Source organism: Schistosoma mansoni, chromosome 1 (genome assembly GCF_000237925.1).
Source record: "Schistosoma mansoni strain Puerto Rico chromosome 1, complete genome".
Taxonomy (NCBI): domain Eukaryota; kingdom Metazoa; phylum Platyhelminthes; class Trematoda; order Strigeidida; family Schistosomatidae; genus Schistosoma; species Schistosoma mansoni.
In genome coordinates this window covers 57,531,544-57,558,341 of record NC_031495.1, presented here as the reverse complement: position 1 = coordinate 57,558,341, position 26,798 = coordinate 57,531,544, and the positions used below count along the sequence as shown (strand labels likewise).

General features: G+C 32.6%; 1 protein-coding gene across 1 annotated transcript in view; it reads left to right on the top strand.

Annotated features, from left to right (window-relative positions):
- Smp_157510 (putative atp-dependent RNA helicase) overlaps window positions 1-26,134 on the top strand; it is a gene marked incomplete at both ends in the record, with an annotated part of 45,652 nt that extends 19,518 nt beyond the window's left edge. Inside the window, 15 exons of the mRNA XM_018794979.1 lie at window positions 959-1,325; window positions 2,161-2,441; window positions 2,605-2,788; window positions 3,567-3,777; window positions 6,150-6,331; window positions 7,834-7,992; window positions 8,994-9,302; window positions 10,418-10,541; window positions 11,936-12,258; window positions 14,132-14,344; window positions 15,185-15,265; window positions 20,778-20,906; window positions 21,680-21,876; window positions 23,365-23,544; window positions 25,897-26,134. Coding sequence (XP_018649337.1) covers window positions 959-1,325; window positions 2,161-2,441; window positions 2,605-2,788; window positions 3,567-3,777; window positions 6,150-6,331; window positions 7,834-7,992; window positions 8,994-9,302; window positions 10,418-10,541; window positions 11,936-12,258; window positions 14,132-14,344; window positions 15,185-15,265; window positions 20,778-20,906; window positions 21,680-21,876; window positions 23,365-23,544; window positions 25,897-26,134 — 3,178 coding nt within the window. The remainder of the gene's footprint in view (window positions 1-958; window positions 1,326-2,160; window positions 2,442-2,604; window positions 2,789-3,566; window positions 3,778-6,149; window positions 6,332-7,833; window positions 7,993-8,993; window positions 9,303-10,417; window positions 10,542-11,935; window positions 12,259-14,131; window positions 14,345-15,184; window positions 15,266-20,777; window positions 20,907-21,679; window positions 21,877-23,364; window positions 23,545-25,896) is intronic.
- Between the last annotated feature and the right edge of the window lie 664 nt (window positions 26,135-26,798).

The following is a 26,798-nucleotide window of genomic DNA, read 5'->3' as shown; positions in this document are numbered from 1 at the left end:
CCTTTTATGTATTTGATTTCTGATGAGCTTTAAAGCTGATCTTATCAGTCTTATGCATTTTCCTGTTTAATAAAATTTCAGTTTATTATTACTAATGGTAGTTTTCATCATCAGGTAAATATTACGTATTATGATTTCAGATTATTAGACAGGTTTTTCAGTAAACGTTATTCCCATTTTCTTATACTATAATCAGAATATGGTAACTACTGGTTGAATTATTTTCACCATAATTTTCAACCATAACTATTTAATTGCACGACTGAAAAAATCCGTCATTTAAGTAACTGCATACTGTGGATATTTGAGATGTTTAGCTTACATATTGTCTCCACTTTTCTAAAGTTCTTAACCGACAGTGAAACTCGTTCACCACCGTAAACTTTTTCACTCATGTTTTGGGTATTTGATGTATGAGTTTAACTATCACTATTAGTTTTTACAAAATACCAATTATGAGGACATTTATATGAAATTGGTGATTAAGACATTTTGACGCAATTTCGCAGGATCAGCTGACTAGTCCCAGAGTCTTATTGTTGCCATTCTTAGGATTTATACTTCTCATCTGGTTTCTCTGTTTTAATAACTACTGACTCATGGAAGGTGAGTTACGTCTTATCGATAAACTATGGACCCTTGGTACGTGTTTGTCAAATTGATGAGGTTCTAAAGTCTTTATTTTTAATCTTACTTGAAGAATAGTGGGATTTTAGGTTCTAACAATGTGATTTCTGTAAAGAAATGCTCAACTATTCTGTTTAAACTAATATCTTTTCATAAAATCAATATGACTGTTTTCCTTGAATTGGGAGTAAATGAAATAAAAAACATTTTATCCCTCACTTATTCTGTATATTTCTTTGCTTTAACGTAATTTCTATTCATTGTCAAACCCACTTGAATTTTGCTTGGAAATGGAAGTATGATCACTTATATTTTAATTTATAAATACTAGATCACCTCATGGAAAAGAATCCAGATCCCCATCGCCCCACTCCTCTAGACATCGATCTAAGGATTGTTCTCCAGCTAGCAAATCGTCTTATCATAGAGACCGATCACGAGCTGATCGTACTTCACCTAAAAGGTATTCCCATGGTTCAAATAGTCCAAATTATGAAAATAAACGACTCAAAGATCTTCCTTCAGAACCTGTTGTGGGCGATATCTATCGTGGTAGAGTTACAAATGTGCTAGCATTCGGAGCTGTTGTTCAGTTAGATGGACTTCGTAAGAGATGGGAAGGTCTGGTGCATATTTCTCAGCTACGTCAAGAAGGCCGTGTAGCTAGTGTTGGCGATGTTGTTAATCGTAATCAAAAGGTAACTTATACATTTTTCGGCTTAACAGTTAGTGCTCCTTTGACTCTGTTTAAAAACTATGGTATTAATAATAATAATGACAAAATCAACAATATTATTTATTTCGAGATATTTTTAACCATGAACTGAGATTTATTCCGAAATCATGAGCGAACAAAGAGCAGTGGGATGTCACATAGGATGCTGTTATAACGCCATACATAATCTGACCTAAGATCTTTTGTTTAATTTTAATAGCCATGGCAGTGTAAAGGCCTGTTTCCGTTGGAAGAATTTTTGACTGTAGTAGTGTGGTAGTGTTTTTTTCAGGCGGTAACTATCACACTGCTCAAGTTGACTCAACGTTCTAGCGATCATTTTTCAGGGATAATATCCAAATATGTGACTAATATGTTTATATACCAAACTATGAAGCACATTTAATGTTTACGAATCGTCGATAGTGTTTCGTTAAAGCGTTATTTGACTAGCTAACCTTGCAGATAAAAGTCAAGTCCTTGGACCTCTGGGTCACAGTCTTCTCAAATTATTTAGTGCTAAACTCAGTACTAATTAAAGGCTTATATTACAGACTGTTTCAACGTTTTCCGTCATAATACTTGGTCAAAGACCATCATACTGATTTGTCGTATGTCTTTTGCATGCATATATGTACCTGGTCCTACATTGTAGTTGACTGACTGGCTGACTTTTACATGTATAATAGCCTTCTCACCTGACGACATGCTTTACGTTCACTGAGTGTTATATGTTCAATATTGTTCTCATTGTTCTTGTCTCAAAAAGAATACGGATTTATTCTGTATTTTAATCAAAAATGTTGTCTTTCTTGAAGGTGTGGGTAAAAGTTATCTCGTTCACTGGTACTCGAACTGGTCTTAGTATGCGTGAGGTGGACCAAGAGACTGGCACCGATTTGAATCCTTCACGCTTACCTGAGAAGAAGTTCAATAATTCTAGTGAATTGTTAGATAAAGATAAAATACGTCTCGTAGATGAAGAGGATATCGATGGTGTTCGGAATCCTGATCGTCCTGCAGCTAACTCTGGACCAGGATTTTTCGGTAGACGTAAAGAAATGGGATTTGAGGAAGACATTGAATCTGGTCCCAAACGGTATGCTTGATACTTTTCTATTAGTGAATGTTACTTTTGTTATTATTAATAAGGTTAACAGTTTTAGTTTGGAGTAAACCACTTATACAGTGTACTTACTATTCTTTTATTCTCAGTAACTATAATAATACGGTGATAATGTGTACATCTATATGTTTTTTAGGAAGGTTCAACGAATTAGTAGTCCAGAACGCTGGGAATTAAAACAAATGATGTCAGCTGGTGTGATTGAAAAGACAGAATTACCTGATTTCGATGAAGAGACTGGACTTTTACCACGCGAAGATGAAGAATCTGACGAAGATATTGAAATTGAACTTGTTGAAGATGAACCACCATTTCTTAAGGTTTGTGTACAAACCAATAAACTCTTTTAATTATTATAACTAACTGATTGGAGTATAATCAACAGTTGTGGTTTTTTAGTTTATCAAATTTATTTTTCAACAGGAAGCAACAAAAATAAATTTTTATTTAAGTGAAATTTAACTGGATACGATATGAGAATAAAAGATGATTAGTTGTTGGGTGTGAAAATTCATAGAATTTGCAATATCAATAGCAGCTGGCACCAAAAAATTTTTTTTCCCCATCTGAAGGACAGAAACTAGGTGGCTTACAGTCCCTCTCACACACTGCTTTAGATAATCAACAATTGACTTTACAGTCTTGATTTCTGGTGTAACTTAGTTACCTCGTACATATTTGTATGTCTCTCCTCAATTTACATTTTATATGTAAACGTAAGTAATACTACATGGTTACCCAAACCTAAATAGACGGAGTAAGGTTCGAATCTTCAGTCCGGTAGCTAATCCCCATACGATTCTTGAGAATCCTTAATAAATATGATATAAACGCATCATAGCGGTATTTCCAAGGATCAGATGAAAATGATGTTCACTACTCTATGATTCTTTATGGTTATGAACACTTAATAAAAGTTATTCTCAAAAAGCTTACTTTTATAGTAAAATAAAATGTTTCTACAACAGATATATTATTACCATTAGTATTGTTGTCGGTCGACATAGATATATGTAATTAGTTGATTCATATCTAAGTAGTTTTTAGATTTGAGTTTAATATTATGTTTATTAATTTTATATTAATTATACTTTCCAGGGTCATGGTCGACATGCAATGGATTTGTCTCCAGTTAGAATAGTCAAGAATCCAGACGGATCATTGCAACAAGCTGCTATGATGAGACAAGCTCTACAAAAAGAAAGACGTGAAATGAAACAACAAGAAAGGCAAAACCAAGTAACAGCTGAACGGGAGACTGCTCCTGAACGAATGGGTAAAGATTGGCATGATCCAATGGGGTTTACATGTAAGTAATTTTTTTAAGGATATAATTAGTTCTTTAATGAATTTGATGTAGCTCAATGTTGGTTGAAATACGGCAGATGGTCTTACTCCTTGTCTACCATTAGATCTTTATTTTCGGACTTATTATGTACCTTTTACCTCTGGAGTTATTTTTCGAACCATCTATACATCAAATCTTATTTTACTACCACTGATACTTCTACTAGTTACTTTATTAATTTGGTGTTCATCGTTGTAAAATCATATAACTGTGGTGACAATTGGAAGCGATGCACGTATATTCTAAGTTTTACATTAGTGACTGAATGCATTTGGCATAAACTTGAAAACCACCAAACATATGGGAGCACTGGATATCGGTTCTGTTCTAGTTCGAGACTTTTCATTAATGCGTCCGCATGACCCAAAATGAAGTGAAACCACAGAACAGGAACTAGCGGTTTTATAACTAGCACAATGCTAGTTAGTTATTGTTCTTCTTCATGTTACTCTGAGTAAAGTAGCTGACTCAAGAGATTTGTAGATACACACGAGAATGCACTTACAGAGGTAAAAGGGTGGAGGAACTATTGGTGAGGAGTAGCCAATTTAGTTACTCTTCTGAACAACAGAAAATCCATCAGTATTAAGTCAGTCATCTGTAGTGGAAATTATGTTTCGTTGGAAATTTAAAATTGTCCTTGATATGACCAAACTTAAGCAGATAGATAACGAAAAATGAAATACAAAAACCAGTTTACCTATCATTGATGACAAAACCTTACATATTCTGAACCTACCAGAAAGTTTGCATTTGTGATTTTCGTTATTTTCCAATATGGACAGGTGAGCAAATACTAGAACTTCAAGGAAATGTTTTGTATGTGATAGAAGTAAATTCTTTGTAAACAATGCATAGGAGATCGATTAGTTAATACCCGAAATTCTTCTGGATAGTTTTGATGTGGATACGAAAAACATTTATTTATTTGAACACATAAATATTGGTACAGAGGGGGCACCGAATACATGTGCGCCACACAAATCAAATGGTTTGTGTTAGGGATGGGATACTTCCCGGGCTCTTAAACCAGAGCAGCTGGTTTTTTTAAGCAGTCACTCCTTGAGTCTTTGATCTACAGGTATAATCCATAAGACAGTGGGGCAACGTAAGGAGATGCAGTCCCATGGTAGCAGGCGACCAAAGATTGGTTCATACACCATTTGTTTACTCAGGATCCTGGAACCCATGTGCACCATTGGTTTGGAATCAGGGTTTTCCAACTGCCCTAGGTGGATCTTTATAAAAATATCAGGAATATGTAGAAGATTTTTTATATCGACTCTAGAAAAAAAACTACACGACTTTGTCAGGACAGGAGAACAATAAGATGTAGCTAAATTAAAGATCAACATTCTAGGTTTTGGTTCAATGAGCAGAAATTTATCTACTTCCGAGTTTGATTCTTTCCGCTACTACTTTCGAATAATTTTATCGGAAAATTTATTGTCTTTGGGGTTTAAGTTGTTTAAAGATGTATCATAAGAGTTAATTGTTTATTAAATGAAACAATATTCGTGGTAACAATTCTGGTGTTATCTCTTGATATTACTATTGCTCAGTAAGGCGGAAGGTACTCGAAGAAGCAGTCGTCTTTGTTGTTGGTTTATGTTCCATCACTGCATGACATACTTACGCCTGTTACCCCCAATAGAGCATAGGCCGCCGACCAGCATTCTCCAACCCACTCTGTTCTAGGCCTTCCTTTCTAGTCCTATCCAGTTGTTGTTCATTCTTCTCATATCTGTTTCCATTTCTCGGCGTAATATGTTCTTTGGTCTTCCTCTTCTCCTTTGGCTTCAAGGGCTTGCCTTGTGACACAGTTGGGTGGTTTCCTCAATGTGTGTCCTATCCACTTCCAGAGCTTCCTGATTTCTTCCTCCTCTGGATGGAATCTGATTTGTTCTCTCCCACAGTAGGTTGTTGCTGATAGTGCCTGGCCAACGGATCCGAAGTATTTTGCGTAGACAACTGCTAATAAACGCTTGTATCTTCTGGATGATGGCTTTCGTAGTTCTCCAGGTTTCCACCCCATACAGTAGAACTGTCTTGATATTTGTATTGAAAATTCTGACTTTGGTGTTGGTTGACAGTGCATGACATGCTTATTATAAAATTATTTCACGCGGTCATATTAATTTTCTAATTAATGTATGAATAGTTTTTCCTCAATTTCATCGGAGTATAAATTATAATCAATTACATTTGACGAATTCTGATTTTACGAGATTCATATTAATACTTGTTATTAGTGAAGTACAAACACCATTTTGATAACATACTTGCGACATTTTTTTCTTATCATATTACTCTATGTATCTAATATATTTCAGTGGACAATGAACCGCAGTTTTCAGGTTCACGTTCGGCTGACCAGTTTAAAGATGTACCGGAATGGAAACGTGCTGTTCAAGGGGGTACAAGAACTGGAGCTGTTGGTAAAAAGATTGTACGCTCTATTCTTGAACAGCGTCAAGCTTTACCCATATTCAGACTAAAAGATGAATTAATGAAGGTTAGTTTCCCAAGTTTTAATACTATTTTGTCGATCGGATTAAACAGGTGCTCAATCTTATTTGTTAGCTGTTAAATGTCAAGTGTTGTGTAAGTAAATTGTCCTAAGTGTCTTCAATGCTTGACAAGTGAATGTAATTTAGTTCAGAAAAGACCAAATAAATGTGTAGGAGTGTAGGTAATCCGTAGAGATAGTAGAGTTTTATAGTTCACATTCACAAACCCCTCATATAACAATGATAATTATTTGCTTATTAGTGACTAATTTTGAGCGATTTCAGGAGCATTAGTGAGAAACTGTAACCAGTGGAGTTCATCCGCCAATGACATTATAGTGTGGTTGTGGAATATTACGAACCGATTAAAGCTAGAAAGGTAACGAATCGGACGCCGACTTAGTAATCTAAAGGTTAGGTACTCACCTTGAAACCTAAAAGCCCTGGATTCTATCCATGATAGAGGTCGCGAACATGCACTGCTGAGGATTCCTATACTAAGACAAAACAGCTATCCAGTGCTTCACAGTTTACAGTAACTATCTAAGGTCAGTCCGTGATTTAAAATACAGAATGTTCCATATTGAACCAGAAAGTCTGTGGGTGTCAGTGTGATTGGTGGGGATGAAATTATTTAAACCTTATAGCATTCTCAAAGCTATAAAAATTTGATGTTGATCTCGAAACTGTTCGCTGAATGCTTATTATAAGTTTTATTATTATTTTCTTTCTATAAAAATAAATAAATTTATGAGTGATACGAAATTAGTCGTTTTCCGTTCGCATATTTTTACAAACACTTACAGTTACAAATTCAGCAAACTTTAATGCGTATTCGGTTGTGACTGTCGAAAATAATTCTCAAATTCATATTCAAATCATATGCTAAATTATGGTAGCATAAAATGAACTTTACTTTCATTCTCACATTTCCGTAATTGTAACTAATCTCATTCAAGCGAATGGTCAATAAATAATATAGTGGTAATCACTATTTTTCGTGACTTACTTGGAGAATACATTGTTCTTTCATAAGTTTTAGTTGAGAAACTGTAGTTTGTTCAGTCTTTCAGATGGACAAAAAATGCCTAAATGCATAGTTGTTTACTAGTATTATTATTGCCAATGGTGAAAATCATATATCATAGTTTGATTATAGGTGCAAATTTCCACTTTTTCGGCCTTTGACTGAGCCAATAGCTGAAGTAATGTGTGTATTGTATACTACCTATGCAGCTTTATTCATCTCATTGAGTAATTTGTTTTCCACGTTCATGATAAAATGGGGGCTAGTCATCTGTTCAATACCTCGAGTTTAAGTATTTTCCTCTAGTAACATTAATTATGACTTATTAAACAACTGTGAAGCGATATTACATTTTTACTGAACAATTAATACTGAACTTATGTGGTTTTGTCCCTAGATTGCTTCTTTAATTTCTATGTTACATACTCCTATCGTTTACATAAAATCAATGATGTGACGTTTTTCTTTTAATTAATACAGGCAGTGAATGATAATAAAGTATTGATTGTTATTGGAGAAACTGGTAGTGGGAAGACTACACAAATAACACAATATTTAGCTGAAGCAGGTTATGTTAACACTGGTCGCATTGGATGCACTCAACCACGTCGAGTTGCAGCTATGTCTGTAGCTAAACGAGTACGTTTTTCAATTTCTTGTGTATTTAGGATGATTTGCTTTAAAGTTTGTTTGTAAGTTCTAACCATACTGTACTTAATCCAACATAGGCAGCTGGTAATATCATTAGAGCTTAAACATAAAAAAATGTGACCAAAAACCTATCACATAGATTTATATTTGGTTAGCAACTTGTATTTATATTATTCAATACAGATTTACTCGCTATAAATTTTGATGTATAACGTACTGAGTTATATGGTCTGGTTAGAATTCAATGTTCAGATTTAGTAAGAATCTTTGTCCTAATGATAAAGAATCAAGCTTTTGGACGTCAGTTCATAAGGAACCTTACAATAATTTAAACAGTAATATTATCCCAATATTACTGATTAAAATCGGATTATAAAACAAACATTGTGGAAGTTCGGCACAAGATGTTCAGCATATGATTTTAGTCTAGTTGTAAACTTTTATTAATTAAAATTATTATGATTTGTCTTTGTATCTTTAATTATTGTTTACGTTAATGTCCAATGTTATTGATTTCATAGTCGGTTTTAACAGTTGTCTTCTAATATTTGGAAGAAGAAATAGCGTAAAAACGAAATCTTTTGTTCGGCAAATTAATTTTCGTAGAGATGTTTAAGAAAATTCAAATCAATAATTTGAAATGTTGGTCAACGGTGCTCTCACTGTCGATTTTTCTTCATAAGCTAAAAATATCATTTCAGATTATTGATTTTCGTCTTTCTAAAGTTTCCGTTTTTATCATCGATATTTGTTTACAACATGATTTTATTACTTTGTAGATGCTCGAATCGGATGATACATTTTTGTTTTATGTCACTTTTCTTTACCCTACTCTCCTCTCATCTACTCTACCCTGCTCTACTTATTCTATAGTTACATGAAACAAACTTTTATATATGTATTATTTTGCAGAAAAGGATTGACTTTTTTAATTGTCTTTGTTCGTCCGCCATATTTTACACAACATTTACTCTTTTCTATTTTTCTAGGTATCTGAAGAATTTGGTTGTCGTCTAGGGCAAGAAGTTGGTTATACAATACGTTTTGAAGATTGTACTGCACCAGAGACAAAAATCAAGTACATGACAGATGGTATGCTATTACGTGAATGCCTTATTGATCCGGACTTACGCCAATATTCAGTAATTATGTTGGATGAAGCGCATGAAAGAACAATACATACAGATGTATTATTTGGTTTATTGAAAAAGGCTATTCAAAAACGAGATGATATGAAGTTAATTGTCACTTCAGCTACTCTTGATTCAGTCAAATTTTCTCAGTACTTTTTTGAAGCTGTAAGTGTTAAAACACTGTAAATTCTATTTTGATTCAAATCATTTTTTAAAGACACTAATCTATGAGAATGTATGCATGGATAACTAATGAGAGATTGAAAGTGATAACGCAATCTCATGTCATTTATATGGTGAGTGATTGCCTTAACGCAGTTATTATTACGTGTGCGTAACTCTAATACCCGCTTGATTACTTGATAAAACTGTTGTTATATATCAAAGGTAATTTTGAAAGTAATACCTCATTCAGTGAAATAATAGCATTCACAAGTGCTGAATCAAACGACATTGTTAATGTTGTAAATATTTGCTTATGTTGGCTAAAAATAATCGTTGACTACACAAACCAAATACATTTTCATATACTCATCTATGCATATTATATGAAGAATAGTAATAATATTAACTGGTTAGTTAAATTTCAGTAAGTAGAAAGATTCTAATTCGTAGGTTGACAGTTAAGTTATATTTATTTATTTATCTAAACACATACATATTGGTACAAAGGGGCACCAGATAAATATGCGCCACATTTTGTGTGAGGGCTGTGATACTGCCCGGGTGCCCAAACCAAAGAAGGTGGTTTTCTTAGGGGGCCACACCCCGAGCCTTTGATTTAAAGGTCTAACCCACAAGGCAGTGGAGCATCGTGAGGAGATGCATTCCCATGGTAGCCGGTGACCAACAATAGGTTCATACGCCATTTGTTCCATCAGGATACTGGAGCCCATTTGCACCATTGGTTTGGAATCAGGGTTTTCCAACTCCTTTAGGTGACTTTCCGTGTCCACCAACCCGGTTAAAGCGCCGGACATTCGCTTTTCGTCCTTTCAATTTCGTAAACAACATTGATGGCACGAGAAGGCAGTGAGTAGGACTTCCCTGGCAGAGGCTATATATTCGCGTGGCCATGAGAGAGCATTTCGAGAGGGAGAGCGAACTCTCCCCACTCTCGGCCGTACCAGAGCATTTGGGGGCAGTTAGGTTATAAATATTCTCAATATTTAAATCACTATAGTTTTTCATGTTGCTGAAGATTGCTGATTGACTTATTGATTGTTATTATTTATCACAATGTTCCTTTGTTTTCTTTCTCTATTAAATTATTTATTTAGCCTATATTTACTATACCCGGTCGTACATATCCTGTTGAAATATTGTATAGTTTAGAGCCGGAAAATGATTATCTAGACGCTGCACTCAATACAGTTATGCAAATTCATTTAACTGAACCTCCAGGTATTTTATCTTTTTACTTTGTACACAGAAGTATAATATATACATGTATATAACCGTTTAATTCAGTTGACTCAATAGATTCGTTGACATTTAATATTGCATGAAACCATTCAAACATTATTATTGAGACCTTAAATTATTTCTTTGTGTTGCAGCCTACTGTTAACTGAAGTTTATTTTCATGAGGAATTTGTCTTTTTTCTTTTTGCTTGTATAATCGAAAACAGTTTTTGAACAGGCGTTTATTTTATGTATTGAGTTCATACATTTAATATTACTTAATGTAGAAAATAATCGTGAACTATTTGAATATGTTATAGCATTTCAAACCCTATTATTTATCAACTTAATTAGCTGTAATTTTTATTTTTTTTAACTACTAGTCAATTGCAAGTAGTTTGTTAACTTTTATTAAAAATAATAATGATAATAATTTTCAAATGTCAGCCTCCGATTATCGACAATACTGGAATTCTGGAATACATGCTGATCAAGTGTATAATTAGATTTTTAAAAGTAGTTTAAATTTTGTACGGCTTTTTAAAGTTACAACAAATATTTCTATCGGAATCGATCAACAATGTAATATTAAACTTAAAATATGGAGCAGTAGTAGTAGTCACCTTAGTCTATGTGACTGAAAACTGAGTTACTGTTTATAAACTGATTCTTATGATAGAAAAATGTCAAATTAATTTTGATCTATTTTGAAGTTTTATTGTGTCTATTCATGCGAGTACCTTTTTGTTGAATCTAGTTTCTGTTTAAGTATTGTTTCACATTGAAAATGAGATTTTCGGTTATAAGGAATCCATTGAATATAAAAAAGTGCTCAAATGATCTCAACACATCACTTTGTTCTGAATCTAACTTTTTATGTATAAACTTCCATGTGTTTTAGCTTATTGCAGTTAACTAGTGATTGATGTTACAAACACATTGGTATCTTGCCTACTCTAATAGTAGAATTATTATATATTAATCAAGTCAGTGAACCATTGTTTATCCGTCTAAATATCGTTACTTGATTCGTTAAGTAACATTTCAAAAGTGTTTATTCGGTCCATTTATTCAATTCAACATCTTATTCCAACATTGTCTCATCCTATTATGACTGTTGTCAATATATTCACCAAAATTCCTTTAAGATGATAGTCTGACTTCATGTAATGATGATGTGTATCAGAAATCAGTTAACTTTAGAATCGCATTGAATAATACCTTTCATATGATAATACACCTATGAATCATAATTTTTACTATTATTCAGTTATTGTTATTGTTGTACATAATAATCATTTTTTAAAATACTCTATTACATATATCATGTTCATTTTATGTTAGTTAATTTAAATCTATAATTATCGTCATTTTTTCAAATTTGATTTTTAAAGGAGATATTTTAGTATTTTTAACTGGTCAAGAAGAAATCGACTCTGGTTGTGAACTTCTTTATGAACGTATGAAAGCTTTAGGTTCTGAAGTACCTGAATTAATCATTTTACCAGTTTATGCTGCTTTGCCTTCTGAAATGCAATCGAGAATTTTTGATCCTGCACCTCCAGGCTCTCGTAAAGTAGTGATTGCTACAAATATTGCTGAAACATCTCTAACAATTGATGGAATTTATTATGTTATTGATCCAGGTTTTGTAAAACAAAAAGTGTACAGTAGTAAATCCGGTATGGATCAACTTATTGTCACACCAATTTCACAGGTCAGTTTAAGTTATTACAATTAATAATGTTGTTTTTGATTGAGGTCATAAATCGATGAATGTTAGACCACCATTAAAAACCTGGAAGCACTGGATAGCCGTTTCGTCCTAGAATGAGACTCCTCAACAGTGCACACCCGCGATCCGACACTGGGGATCCGAACCCAGGACCTTCGATCTTGAGCGCAAACACTTAACCTCTAGACCACTGAGTTGGCATCCAACAGTGTTATGTTCAACTTCAACCAATCCACAATATTGCGCGACCATCTTCCATTGTCTGGGGTAGATATCTGTTTCTGCCTGACTCGGATTAGCTCCGCTGGTTACGGCTTCTCACTAGAAACTCCGAGAATTCTCTCATGAAGCTAGTCACTAGTGAGCACATCGATCAATTTAGGGTCTCAATCAAAAACTTAACAATCTCCACAACCCTAAGATGAAAATAAATTTGTGTATAAAATTTTTTCGTTATTCAAACTTTTTCTAGAAGTTCTATGAAAGTACCTAATCGATTGTTATAAGGTTTATGGTGTAAATTGGTTTTTTGAAATTAAAAAAAAATAATACTCTGTGTTCCGAACATGTTGACCAGGAGCTATTCAGCATTTAGCAAAACCAACAATCTATTCAGTTTACTGCACACATGTAGATTCGTACTATTGCAGAAAAAATAGATCAACAAGGTGAATAGAGCTTTCGGAGTTGAGCTGAAAGAAGCAAATATGCACTAAAGAACATCAAGGTGTCTTCTTTTCTAAATATTATTTTACTTAAAAGTTATGTTCATAAGTGGTGTATATAGGTTTCATTGACTCGATTCTTTGCGTATTATTTCTTCCTGTTTTTCCCATCTAATCATGATGATTTACTGTTTTTCATTTGATGGTAGTTGTGGCAAGTATTTTTGCTAGATTTATCTACTAATATTGAAAAATCCCACTTTTTAGATCATTAAGTCCCTTTCTAGGCTTGAAACTCATCTAGTCAACCAATTCTGCATTTTAATTGATGTTTATGTGTGTATGTGCCTCCATTGTTATTGGAATACGTATACCCGGTAAAGCTGAAAAATCCACTCATAATCGATTAGAAATCTTGGTCTGTGGTTTTATTACTCTATCAGGCATCATAGAAGCCTGTGTACAGAGCTGAGGTTTAATGTTATATCATTCGTCTGTGCTCTTGAGTTATGTAAACCTAGAATTTTCTCCTTCTGAATTGGATGTTTTCCATAGTCACCACATACTAGTCAATATAATTCTGCTGTTTTAATAGTGCTTTGTACTACATATAAATTAAATAGCTGAATGATGAGAACATGAACGTGGTTCATGGAAGAGGTCTGTCTTCAGTGATTTTATGGCTCTGAGAATAAAATCATCCAAAAGTGATCTCTTTGCTACATAAAGTTATGGTTCTTTTCGTTTAAGTGACTGCTCTTCTTGTTACCCAAATAATTCAGTAATATTGCTTTTTCATACAGACTTAAAATATACAGATGTGAATTATAGCGAGAATATTTGAATGGAGATGTTTTGCATCATTGCAATAATGAAAATTGGTGAAAATCATAACTTCTTGCCAATTCTGTTTCGTATTGCATTTATGGTGGAATTAAATGTTACAAAGGTCCCATGGTTGTGTCTTTATGATGGATTCAAAACTCACTTTTCAAGACAGCCAACTTTTGCGTTGTTTTATGTTATTATTCCAACAGAACAAACGAACCATTTTCCTTAGAAAACTCTGTTTTATAATTCATCTTACAGTAGATGCAGAGTTGTTGTGTTTACGTTTACACTACGTATTTATGTAAAATAACACATTCTGGAGTAGGCATCAAGAATATTCCCTTTTTTCTTTACTTCAGGCTCAAGCTAAACAACGTGCTGGACGTGCAGGTCGTACAGGTCCTGGAAAATGTTATCGTTTGTATACTGAAAGAGCCTACAGAGATGAAATGTTAGCGACTAATGTACCAGAGATTCAAAGAACAAATCTAGCAAGTACAGTTTTACAGTTGAAAGCCATGGGTATAAATGATTTATTGTCATTTGACTTTATGGATCCTCCCCCATTACAGGTAAATAATTAACCTAAATTTTAATGTTTGAATTTTTTAATAATAATAACGTTTTATAATTTTTTCACTTGGTCTACCCTATTACTTATCTTTTACGTTCTGCGAGCTAATATTATGATTACTTAAAATACTTGATGGTTAATTTCGGATTTATCAATTAGCATATGTACAAACTATGTCGAGACGTTTTCAACATTGAATGGCTTTTCCCTTTCATTTGACAATTATTTCGTCGTCTAGGACTTCGAAGCCTTCACACCACCTACTTTTTGGTCAATTTGTTACTTATAGAAGATGTACTACGTAATTTGCAAATATTGTCACATATTTTTAGACAAGAATCCGCATCTAATGTGGAATGGTAATGGAATTTGTAGAACATACAAGAGGTTGTGTGCCTTTATCGACCTGATTGATTATACAGGCCTTATAAATGTCTATAGCGTACTTTTGTGTTACCAGTCAGTCAAATACAACTTAAAACCAGGCAAATGTGTGCGTTGGTTCAAGTTGTCACATCCCAGTAACACAACGAGATGAAATTCTTGGGGTAAATGGCAGAGTAGTAGAGGTTGTGACAGTATTAATGGTAACAAGAAAGACTAGGTATCTAGGAAACAATTCGTGAAAAAAATATATATTGGTGAAATTATGCGAAGAAATTCGTGAGGAATTTAAAAACTTAGATCTATAGGAACATAAAGAGTGGATGAACTTGTACCATTGAGAACGATTTTGAGCCTGAATGAATTGATTTATTTTTTTGTAAGTTCTAATAACTTTTATTACATAAAAACACTGTATAGATTATAATTGTGTTATTTTTATTTTATCCTTCAGACACTTGTCGCTGCTATGGAAACTTTACATGGTTTATCTGCTCTGGATGATGAAGGATTGTTGACACGTCTTGGAAGAAGGGTATATTTTTAATGGTTAATTTTACGCTTTAAGATGTTTATTCTTCATTCCTATGGTTTTTATTTTCAAATATTTACAACACGTGTTTTATATGGATATTGTTTTGTCGTTAATGAGGTCAAGTGTATTTATCACTGCCATGTATTCATTTGTAACAAATATGAAAATCTATTTCTTTTAAAGGGCAATCAAATAAATTTCTAGCCTCCTCATTTACAGTCGGCTAATAAAACCAATGGATTTTAAATTTTACGTCTCACAGTTATCTATAACATTGCATAATAAGTTCAAATAAGCTGCTTTTTATTATACAATTTAAAATCGGTATATAGTTGTGAAGATTGTTGGGTTTTTTTCAATTGCGATCATGACTGATCAATGTTAAGTGTTCGCGCGCGAGATCGAAGATCCCGAGTTTTAGTCATGCGTGCGGGATCGTGGATACACACTTCTGAGTAGTTCTATACTAGGACGAAAAGGCTGTCCAATGCTCCCAGGTTTTCAATGTTGGTCTAACATTGATCGGTTCATGAACTCAATTCAAGATCAATTATTCCATTGTTACTCGTTATTATGGTGTTTTTCACTTCTTGGATACCTGGTATTTTAATCATTCAATAATAATCAGCCTACTTTCAAGATCATAGTTATTATTATTGTCATTATTACTTTTATTATTCTAATCCCTTTGATATTTGTTTTTTAAGTGGATAAAATTCAAAATCATCATTATTTCCATATATACACAATATCTATTGATGATAAGGTTGATTACAAGATTAAGCACAGTGGATGAAAACAATTTTAGTATTATACAGCTATAACTTCTTTTTAGTATAACCCTTAATTTTGACGAACTAATTTTTGTAAACTGTACCAATGTCACTCTCTACCACTGCTCTCATTTTATGCCCATTTTTTTCCTTCATTCGTTTGTTTATCCATTACTTGTTGTTTGATTTTTTTGTTTGTTTATGAAATCTAGTTTATGGAAGTTCTGTGTATGTTCTTGTGTGTTTGGACGCATACGCACGCACACAAACATATACATATGTACACTTAAGCACAAGTGGTGAATGCTCCGTTGTGTATGTATTAGCATTAGTTACCATTTCAGATGATAAGTAGTATATTGTCGATCTAGTTTTATACATCTTTATGCGCTAGATTTGGACTATTGTCCTAATTTGGGTGAATTTGTTTGGTAAACATTTTATTGTTAGGATACAGAATAATAGAAAGTCAATAAAGCTTTATTAATAATCTATCGTGGATAATATTAATATTGATGAAATATTGTTTTTGCGAACATTTTGTTGTTATTTTTACGGGTTCCTGTTACTTACTTGAAGGAAAAGGTATATCAGCCAAGGGTGTGTGAGTCCACTCTCCCTCTCGAAATGCTCTCACATGGCCACGCGTATATAGCTGCTGCCAACGAAGTTCTTCTCACTGCCTTCTCGCGGTGGGGGTGTTGTTTACGAAATCGAGAAGACAATAAGCGAATGTCTGGTGCTTTAACCGGCTCGGTGGATACGGAGGATCCATCCAGCGGAGTTAGAAAACCCTCACTCCAAACCAATGGTGCACATAAGTTCCAGGATCCTAGATAAGCATATGACGTATGAACCTATTGTTGGTCACCGGCTACCATGGGACTGCATCTTCTAACGTTGCTCCATTGCCTTGTGGATTAGACCTGTAGGCCCAAGGTTCGACGAGTGGTCTCCTAAGAAAATCACCTGCTTGGGTTGGAGCAGCAGGGCAACATCTCAATCGTCACACAAATCGAATGATGAAGTGTGGCGCATATATATATATATATATATTTGATGCCTCTTTCTACCAATATTTTTGTGTTTAGATAAATAAATAAATAGTCACACCATTAACTACCAATATGAATCCCAGATGAGAAATAAAATCATGCATATGCACTACATTAATTCTCATTATCAGAATTATTTGATATGATCATTTTTTGTGAAATTAGACCTTTCAGTATAGCATGTGCACAAGTAGCTGAATTTTGTGCTAAGATAAATCTACCATCCTGGTTCAATAATACAAACTGCTCTTCAATAATCCTGTATTTAGTCGGTGCTACTTTCTTCAAAGGTTATTGGTTCGGGACTGTAAAGCAATCCAAGTGGCTTCTTTTTAAAAAAATTTAAAACTCTGACCAAAACTATCGTAATCTTTTGTAGAAATGTGAATTGTTAACAATGTTCAAGTTTATGCTTTATACTGTTGGATTATATCTGTTGTACATTTAAGGAAAAGTCATATCTTACTACCATCTAGAAAAAAAGGATAATAAAATCCAATTTAGACTAATTATATATATTTCCTGAAAATTCTTTTAACAATAATAAAAACAATAATAATAATCATTAATAATGGCTTTATTGAACGTCTAGGGGTTCCCTGAAACAAAACTGGTTTTTAACTGTTCTTTAGTTTATAATAAGAATTGCCCTTAAATTAATTAAAATCTCTCACTAACTCATTAATTTCTACATTGAAATTATTATTATTATTATTATTATTATTATTATTAGCTGCATTCCATATTCAATATTTGGTACAATATAGAATTCTCAACACAAAGTATTTCAACAAGTTTCCTTTTTCTTATTTCTTGATCAATCCTGACGATAAATATTGAGTGATCGCTAGTTGGATGTTAGCAATTCGGAAATCAACACGAGAATAATGTTGTTTTTTTTTTCAATGTATATTACCAGCCACGATGATGTATGTGATTATACTTTATTGTAACTTGTACAGTGAATGGTCTTACACTTTTCATAAGCGCATCTGAATAAGTTATACGATTAATAGACATAATGATGTGCTAAAACAAACAAAAAACATAATTTATTGAAATATGTAGATGGCAGGAACAGGTAACCTGGATATACAATCAGACTTCAAAAATTTGATTAATTAGGTCACAAACAAATCAGACTCTGAGAATACATCGTTATGTTGACAAAACTTATGTGCGGAAACCCATTTACTTGTTTCTTTTCTTTATTTGATATTCTTTTTCTTGATTTTATGAGTTTGTTGCTCGTTTTTCATCTAATAGCTTCACTCTTTATTCACTAGGTCGTTAGTTATTTTTACTTCAATGTCATAAGTTTCATACAGCCTAATGTATCTTTTTTAATTACATGACCATTGTGTTATACATAGTTATGAAATTTTTTTAAAACTTTTGTTAGAAGGTAAAGCTTTTATACAAATTTAATGTTAGTTGTTTATATAGTTGCTAGTAAAGGGTTAAAATTATTCCGTTGTTAGTTTCAAGGACTAAATTTTGGTCAGTCTTTGACGGCATATGTGCATTCTGTGTGGCTTGTCTCAATAAGGCTATTTTGCTACAAGTTTTATCAAATGGATGGATTATGTCTAGGAGGAGAATTCAGGACACTCATTCCGTCTTGTTTGGAACTCATCAGCTGGACATATCTGCATCCTAATGCTGACGTTCACATGTGGATTCAAACTGAGCACCCTTCGTTTCAGCCTCAGGCGAATTTGGCTGAATAGTCCAAAATAAGATGAAGTTGGCTCATTTTTTCTCATTGCTGGCAACATTTCATCTATTTCTTTGTTATAAAGTATATATATATATATATATATATATATATATATATATATATATTGCTTTCAAGTTACGGAGTTTCAAGTCATATTCGGAATGTTTATTATACAGCTTATCCATTGTACAATGGAATTTTATATCTCCCCCAATCATAATTTCAAATTATTTGTTGTTTCCATCTAACTATTTATTTCTAATACTTTTTAAGTTTACTTCAGCCGAATATTATCTAAGGAGTTAAACAAATAGATGTATATACACAAAGCCATATTCTAATCGTTGGATTATCAGTTATTTTTATCTTAAACATTTGATCCTCGATATCTGTTGCTTTTTTGTACAATGCGGTTTGCTTTGTTAGCTCAAAAATATTAACCATTAGTTTATTTATAAGAACTTTCGTCTAAATTAGAGCGAATAGTTTCACAGTATGTATAAGTAGTGTAAATGTTGTCAAAATTTATTTTTGTAAAATTGTTTTTCTAACATTTCTGAAAAAAAGAACATAACACTACTACTCAGTTAATACTACTATAGGTCTGTCATGACCTGAATAACTCAATGGTAATTTCTCTGTCAGTAACATTGAATGGTGCAGATTCGAATAGCTCAGGAACTGTTTATCCTCACGAAATCGCTGACTAGTGCCGAGTCAACACGAAACATTTGTCCAGAGCTTTCTAATAATCTACGATGTCGAATCATTTAGACCAGTCACCAAATTACAACTTGGGTGGAAGGACTCAGTCAACGCTAATGACTAGGTAAACTTGGTATTGGCTGTTACTCAATGATTGACAAATTGTAACAAGAACTAACCATTCAACGTACTTTACTGAACAGATGAGATAACTATTACACTTATTTTAGAATATAGTACACTGAAAGAATTCGATTGTTTATCATTCTTCCTATTGATTGACCATAAATATACGGGAAATGTTCTGATTATTTATCCAAGTTATTATTCAATTTTTCAAACCGTTGCTTCAAATATTTTCGCATCCAAGGTTTTTCTCTCGTATCGACTTGAGTTATCACTCTTCTGTTGTTCGCAATTTAATCTGTTATTCAATCTTTTATCCATTCGATTTGATTGTTTACACTACCCTATTTCCATCCTGGTGATTTGTTCGTTGTCGTAATCTCGGCATAGATAAAGTCTTCTCGGCTTTTGCTAATTTCTGTTACCTGCAGCGCGGGCGAAATATGTGTACGTTTTAAAGGGCGAGTCTATTGTATATCAGTTTACTATATTACTATACAGGTCTTCAACAACCTACAAAACTAAAGGATATAAGAAGACTGAAAGTCTTTGATTGTGGGTGTATTCTAAATCTTCCACACGCTTGGTGGACAATAATAAGGTTACTTAGTAGGGTCTATAAGTTGGTTGATAACTCTGGATCAGATTACATTGTTGGGACATATACTACGCATGCTTAGGCAATACATCTCGAATCGCTAAATAAGATGACATTCTAGTTGGGGTGGAAGAAATTTAAAGGCAGCGTAACTGAAACATATAATCATTAAGTATCACTCTGAGCTATACGAGAAAGTTTAAACTTCTTGATTGATACTTGGCATCAATAATTGTAACTATTGAGTGACAGCGAGAAGTTGATCTATAGTTTCCTGTCGTCTCATACCTTTTATCCTTCAATCCCATTCGTTGTTCAACCACACTTTTTCATGTTCAGCTTTACATGACAGTGAATATTACTTCTCCCTCTTGTGTTTATCACATGTTTTTGTTATGTCGTGGTATCTTGACCGGTTATACATTTTTGCAAGGTCTACCTTATCTAAGACTGAAATGGCTGACAGACTATAAAAATTTATTCTTCGGTTTTTTTTCTCAATACTTATTTTTCTTCATCATTTTGTTAAATCCAGATGGCTGAATTCCCTCTTGAACCAATGCTTTCTAAGATGTTAATTATGTCAGTGCATTTACAATGTTCTGAAGAAGTATTAACTGTCGTTTCAATGCTATCTGTTCAAAATGTTTTCTATCGTCCTAAGGTTAGTATAATCTTTTTTTTGTTTGAATATGAAGAAATAATCTATAATTTTCACTGTCTATAGTTTTTGTTGAAGTTAATTAAGAATTAATTGTTTTACTTTGAATAAGTAAAAAAAATAAAGGTAATGAAACATTTTTTTCTAGTTTTATTGTGTAAACTGAATCTTGGTTTTGGATGTACCAACCATTAGTTATGTAGGTAGAATAATGCATTTCTTTTTATATATTACTGTGAAATAAAGAGAATGAGTTCACTAATTTAATTAGTTTTGACATTCACTGAGATTCTAATCAATGTGTATATCGAGTGATGATGATTCAAAGGTGTTCGGTCTGGTTGGTAGTATTTATGTATATTACCACAATTACCTCAGTATGAAAGCGTTTAAGCCAATACTTGATATCAGTCCATGAAGTAATTGATTATTAGATTAAGTGGTGTTATTAGTTACAGATTATCTGATTAGAAAGAGTCCTTGCGATTATCGTAACCAATAGTTGGGTGAGTTATGTGACATGTAGCCGAATACAATATGACAGATGTATTCACTCTTCGTTTTCCATTGAATTTTGAGTTTTAAAATCATCTTATACTTTTTCTTCTGCGAATTCATTATACCTTGTCGAATCAGTTTGTCTATATCTAACGTTCCCCGTTACTTCTGATAGTGTTGTTACTTTTGCTACTGTGAAAGTTGTCTTAATAATTTCATCTAGCTATTATGCTGTTTTGATGTGACAGCTTAAGCTATTTCTTTCTATACTAATTTAGGAGAAAACTGAATTGGCTGATCAACGTAAAGCGAAGTTTCATCAACCTGAAGGTGATCATCTTACTCTATTGGCTGTATACAATGCATGGAAGAATAATAAATTTTCTGCTCCATGGTGTTATGATAATTTTCTACAAGCAAGAACATTAAAACGCGCTCAAGATGTACGTAAACAATTGCTTGGTATTATGGACAGGTAGGTATTTACTGTTTATTGTTTTACTATTAGATTAATTCTGCTATAACATATTGCTGTTAGTACGTTGGTAGTTCCAGTATGGGAATTTGTAGAGATTCTAGTGTGAAAGTCAGTAGTTATCAGTATAGGAATAGGGTTTTGTGAAGATTATGGAATTTTTTTTCTATAGATTCAATTATCACGAACTGATCAGTAGTTGTTGAATCATAATCAATAGTGTGTTGCATAGAAGTGCTCAACATCGAACAACATTTATTCATCAAGTTTACAGTGTACCTAGTATTGGTCCATTTTCCTCTTGGTTTTATTTTCAATTCATGGTTTTTTCTTCTACATATTTTTTATATACAATAAATCTTGTTCTTTCAATCCTATTCTTGTTTTGTTTCGCATTGTTTGGAAATATTTCGGTTATTTGAAGTGATACTATTATGTGTTTCTCTGTTACATTTACGGTTTATCTGAATAGAAATTTAATTCAAACTGCTGTTGTTATTTTCCTAGATTAAGTTTTATTTTTTAAATTTTTCATGAAAACTAGTGGCAAATAATCCCCAAAGTAAGGTCGACATTATTTAAGTACCAAAATATTGTTTTCTGTTTCTGATCTCGTTTAGAATCGTAAAGGTTTGTATTGAAAGATATGTCATTACAGGTTGAAACCGATTGAACATTGACCACAATAAATTCTGTGTAAGAGATTAACAAAATATTATAGTAAATTCAATAATCCGCTTAGGACAAACACAAGAAAGTTAATTTTATATAAAGCTTTAATCTTCAAGGAAAATACGTTTTGAAATAATATTCAGAATTTCAGGGAGCATATTCTGTGTCTGTTTAGTTAATATTTCTCACATATTGTATCATATTTTTAGAAATTTTAAATTAATATCATGAGTGGATGAATGTTGGACCATCGTTGAAAATCTGGAAGCACTGGACGGCCGTGTCGTCTTAGTATGGGCCTCCTCAGCAGTGCGCATAGGCGATCCCACACGTGGTCTAACATTTATCCATTCACTATTATTATTATTATTATTCACAAACACCTTATGGGTACATAAGTGCTGTGAAGAAACCATTTCGGGTTTCTTCAAAAATGCAATAATACACAATTTTCAATAATGTTAACAATACATATGCCATGTTTGAGAAAGGAAGGAAAAGGAAGATAAAATATTAATAATAGAATAGTAATAATATATCAATTTAAACTCAGCAATCTCCATAAACCTCTAATACTAGTTTTTTTTTTAATTGTAAGTATCAACTTTATTTTCAGATATGATTTTTGTTGTTTCGGTCTTATGTATTTATTTATTTAAACACAAAAATATTGGTAGAAGGAGGCATCAAATATATATATATATATATATATATATATATATATATATATATATATATATGCGCCACACTTCATCATTGTGTACGAAATTAAGAGTTTTATGTAATATACATCATATATTTTTCTGCTCATTTCAGACATAAACTTGATGTAGTTTCATGCGGTAAAAAGACTGCATTAGCACAGAAAGCAATTTTGTCTGGATTCTTTCGTAATGCTGCAAAGAAAGATCCACAAGAAGGTTATCGTACTCTGGTTGACCAACAAGTTGTTTATATTCATCCATCATCTGCATTATTTAATAGACAACCAGATTGGTAAGTTCATTCTTCTTTCTGTGTTTCTCTATGTTGTATTGCAGTTATTCGGTTATTGATTTTGTTTATACCAATGTGTGATGCATTGTCAAGAAATCAATGCTGTCTCTTAGATAAAAAGTTTAATGTATACTGTTGAATTTTCCCAAACATTTTCAACTACATTTTTTGAAAAAATGTACGGAATAGACATTCACATTCCCATGAACAGAAATTAAATTGATTTAATGCATTTGCTCCATTCACGATATGAAATCTTGTTATGTGTAAAGAAAGGTAATTGAAAGCCACTCTATCTGTGCCGTTCACAACACTGACGATTTAATGAAATGCTTGGCTAAAAAAAATGCGTAAATTACACAACAGTATTCAGCTTCTATAGTCAACTATTAATTAGTAATAATTCGACAAAGTCCTAGGTATTCAATCGTACGTGTCTTTGATGTGCAGTAGCCATGTATAGTGTAACAATTAAATAATAAAATAATCGAAATCAAACTTTAAGGTTTCAGATGACCAAATCTACCGTTACATAATCTAATTATTATTTCACATTGGGTAACATATTGCCTAGCTTATGTTTAGTATTAGTTTGATGCAGACTTGTATTTTTATCAAAAAGAAAAGCTGAACATGATTAATGATTTTGGGTTTATTCTTGATAAAAGTGAGCTTGATCTGAAATTCGTTTAGTTTTGTAGATTCACTCTTTGCTCCTATATTGTACTTCAAATTAACTGAATATTTTTAGTGATACTATAAATAATTTATTCTTATTGTTAATTTTTCAATATATATATATATATATATATATATATATATATATGCATATATATATATATATATATTCCGCGTGCGGGGTCGTGGGTGCACACTGCTAAAAAGTACCATATTAGGACCAAACGGCCGCCCAGTGCTTCCACGTTTTCACTGGTAGTCTAGCTTAGACCGACTCGTGAATTCAACCGTTAAAACCTATGAAAACCCACCGTCATATATTTTTCTTAAATGCATACAGAAAAAACATGTAAGGCCTATAATAAAATTTCATGCCCTATTGTATAAATGCAATATGTAAGTCACCCTTTAATTCATTTATATTATAAATGTATGACCTACTAAATATACATTTTTTATTGTTTCTCCCTTTTTTGTTCTACTTATTTCCAAGTAACCATCGATACCAATAACATCCGATGTGTAGAACTAGTTTTAGTATATCTATATAAATATTTTTAGGTTGAAAATTATTAGATTTATTCGATAAAACAATAAAACACAGAGGTGCAGAGTACAATGTAAATTAGAGAAATCTTATCCCAATTTGTTGACATCAACTTGTTAACCTTCTTTCCCACTTCTTTTTTTTACTACTCATGAGGAAGGAGTAAACTAGAGCGTCGAGAAGAGTAAAAAGCGAATAAATAAGTAAATAAATAAACAATTTTTTGTTCTACTATGTACTGATATACACACCAACTTGTGAAGTAACTGTGGTGGTCTTCGTAGCAGTAGTAGAATTACTAAGTAATCACCTAATTCTATGTACTTATGTTTCATTCTAATGAGAATGTGATGTTAACATGATAATCATTAAAAGCCAGGTAGTAGACTGTATGTCATGATATAAACGCCACTCTACTTTTCGATGGTAATGATGACTTAAGCATTAATATTAAATTATTGATTTACTCAGTGGTTTCTATTTCTTTAATAAAACCAAACATCATTATGATGAATTGCTTCTGTTCTTATTTATGATTTAATCATTATACGTAACCAATGAGAAATCTAATTTAAATACTCTCATGTTTTGTTAGTTATAATTCACTGATTTAGATTATAAACCTTTTTTTAAAGATACCTCTCTTAGTTTCCTGTCTGTTGGTAATTAAATTTCAAGGTGGAACTGTCATCAAATATGATAATTCTTATAAATAATAACTTTATATCGTATCAGAAGGGGTTTTGTGGAGATTTCAGGGTTCAAATCTCGCGAGGCGAGATCGTGGATGTGCACTTCTGAGGAGTCCCACAATAGAACGAAACGGCCATCCAGTGCTTCCAGGTTTTCCATGGTGGTCTAGTTTCAATTGACTCATGCTCCCAACTATGAAAACTTTATATCGCTCTAATTCATAGTATAAATGAATTTTAATAATAATTAGAAAAAAAGAAAAGAGGCGAAAGGATAAGCATTAATTCGTGATATTTACAATTATATTAGGCTTATTAAAAACTAATTATTTTTTTGGATTCTAATCACCTTGTACTAATAAGTACTTATAGAATATTTAATTTAAAGTGTTCTCTTTCTTTCTCTCTCTTTCCTTGTTAAATCATTTCATTTAGGGTTGTCTATCATGAATTAGTTATGACTACTAAAGAATATATGCGTGAAGTGACCACAATTGATCCAAGATGGTTAGTAGAATTTGCACCGAATTTCTTTAAATTTGGCGATCCAACTAAATTATCACGTACTAAAAAATCAATGAGAATTGAACCATTATTTAGTAAATTTGAAGAAAAAGATTCATGGCGTATTTCACGTGTTCCAAGGAAATTTCATGTTAAAGTTACATTTTAATATTTCATTCATTCATTTATTATTATTATTATTATTCAACTTTTGTTTCCATACAATTTTTTTTGTTTTCCTCTTAAGCAAACACTTGTTTATTTATTATTTTGTACAGATGCCAAGTGTATTCTTAAAAATTCATATGATTTGCTATTTAATCTTTAATGGAAATGATTGTGAAATGTGACAGCATCTTTGCCCAGTTTTTTTTCTTCTTTTAATACGGCTTCTCTCCTCTGTTTTTTTTCTACAGAAGGATCAATATACTATTTGTATTTTATTTTATCTATGTAATCAACTTAAATTTGTGGTGAAAAAATATGTATAATTTTTCATTGGTTTCATATTTTGATGTTTTAATAATCATACTCTGCTAAAGTTTTGTCTTAATTATATGGGCATGAACTTTTTGTATTCTTATCAAAAGGGGTTTTTTGTGGAGATTCAGTATTTTCATTGTTGAAAGCGTGAGTCAATTGAAGCTAGACCACCAGGGAAAACCTGGTTGGAGTTAGACATAAACACCGTCGGATGCCGGCTCAGTGATCTATCGATTAAGTGCTCTGGCATGAGACTGGTAGGTCCTGGGTTCGAATCTCGCAAGGCGAGGTCGTGGATGCGCAGTGCTGAGGAGTCCCACAACTTTCGCATTCTCACAGAATTCTTTGTT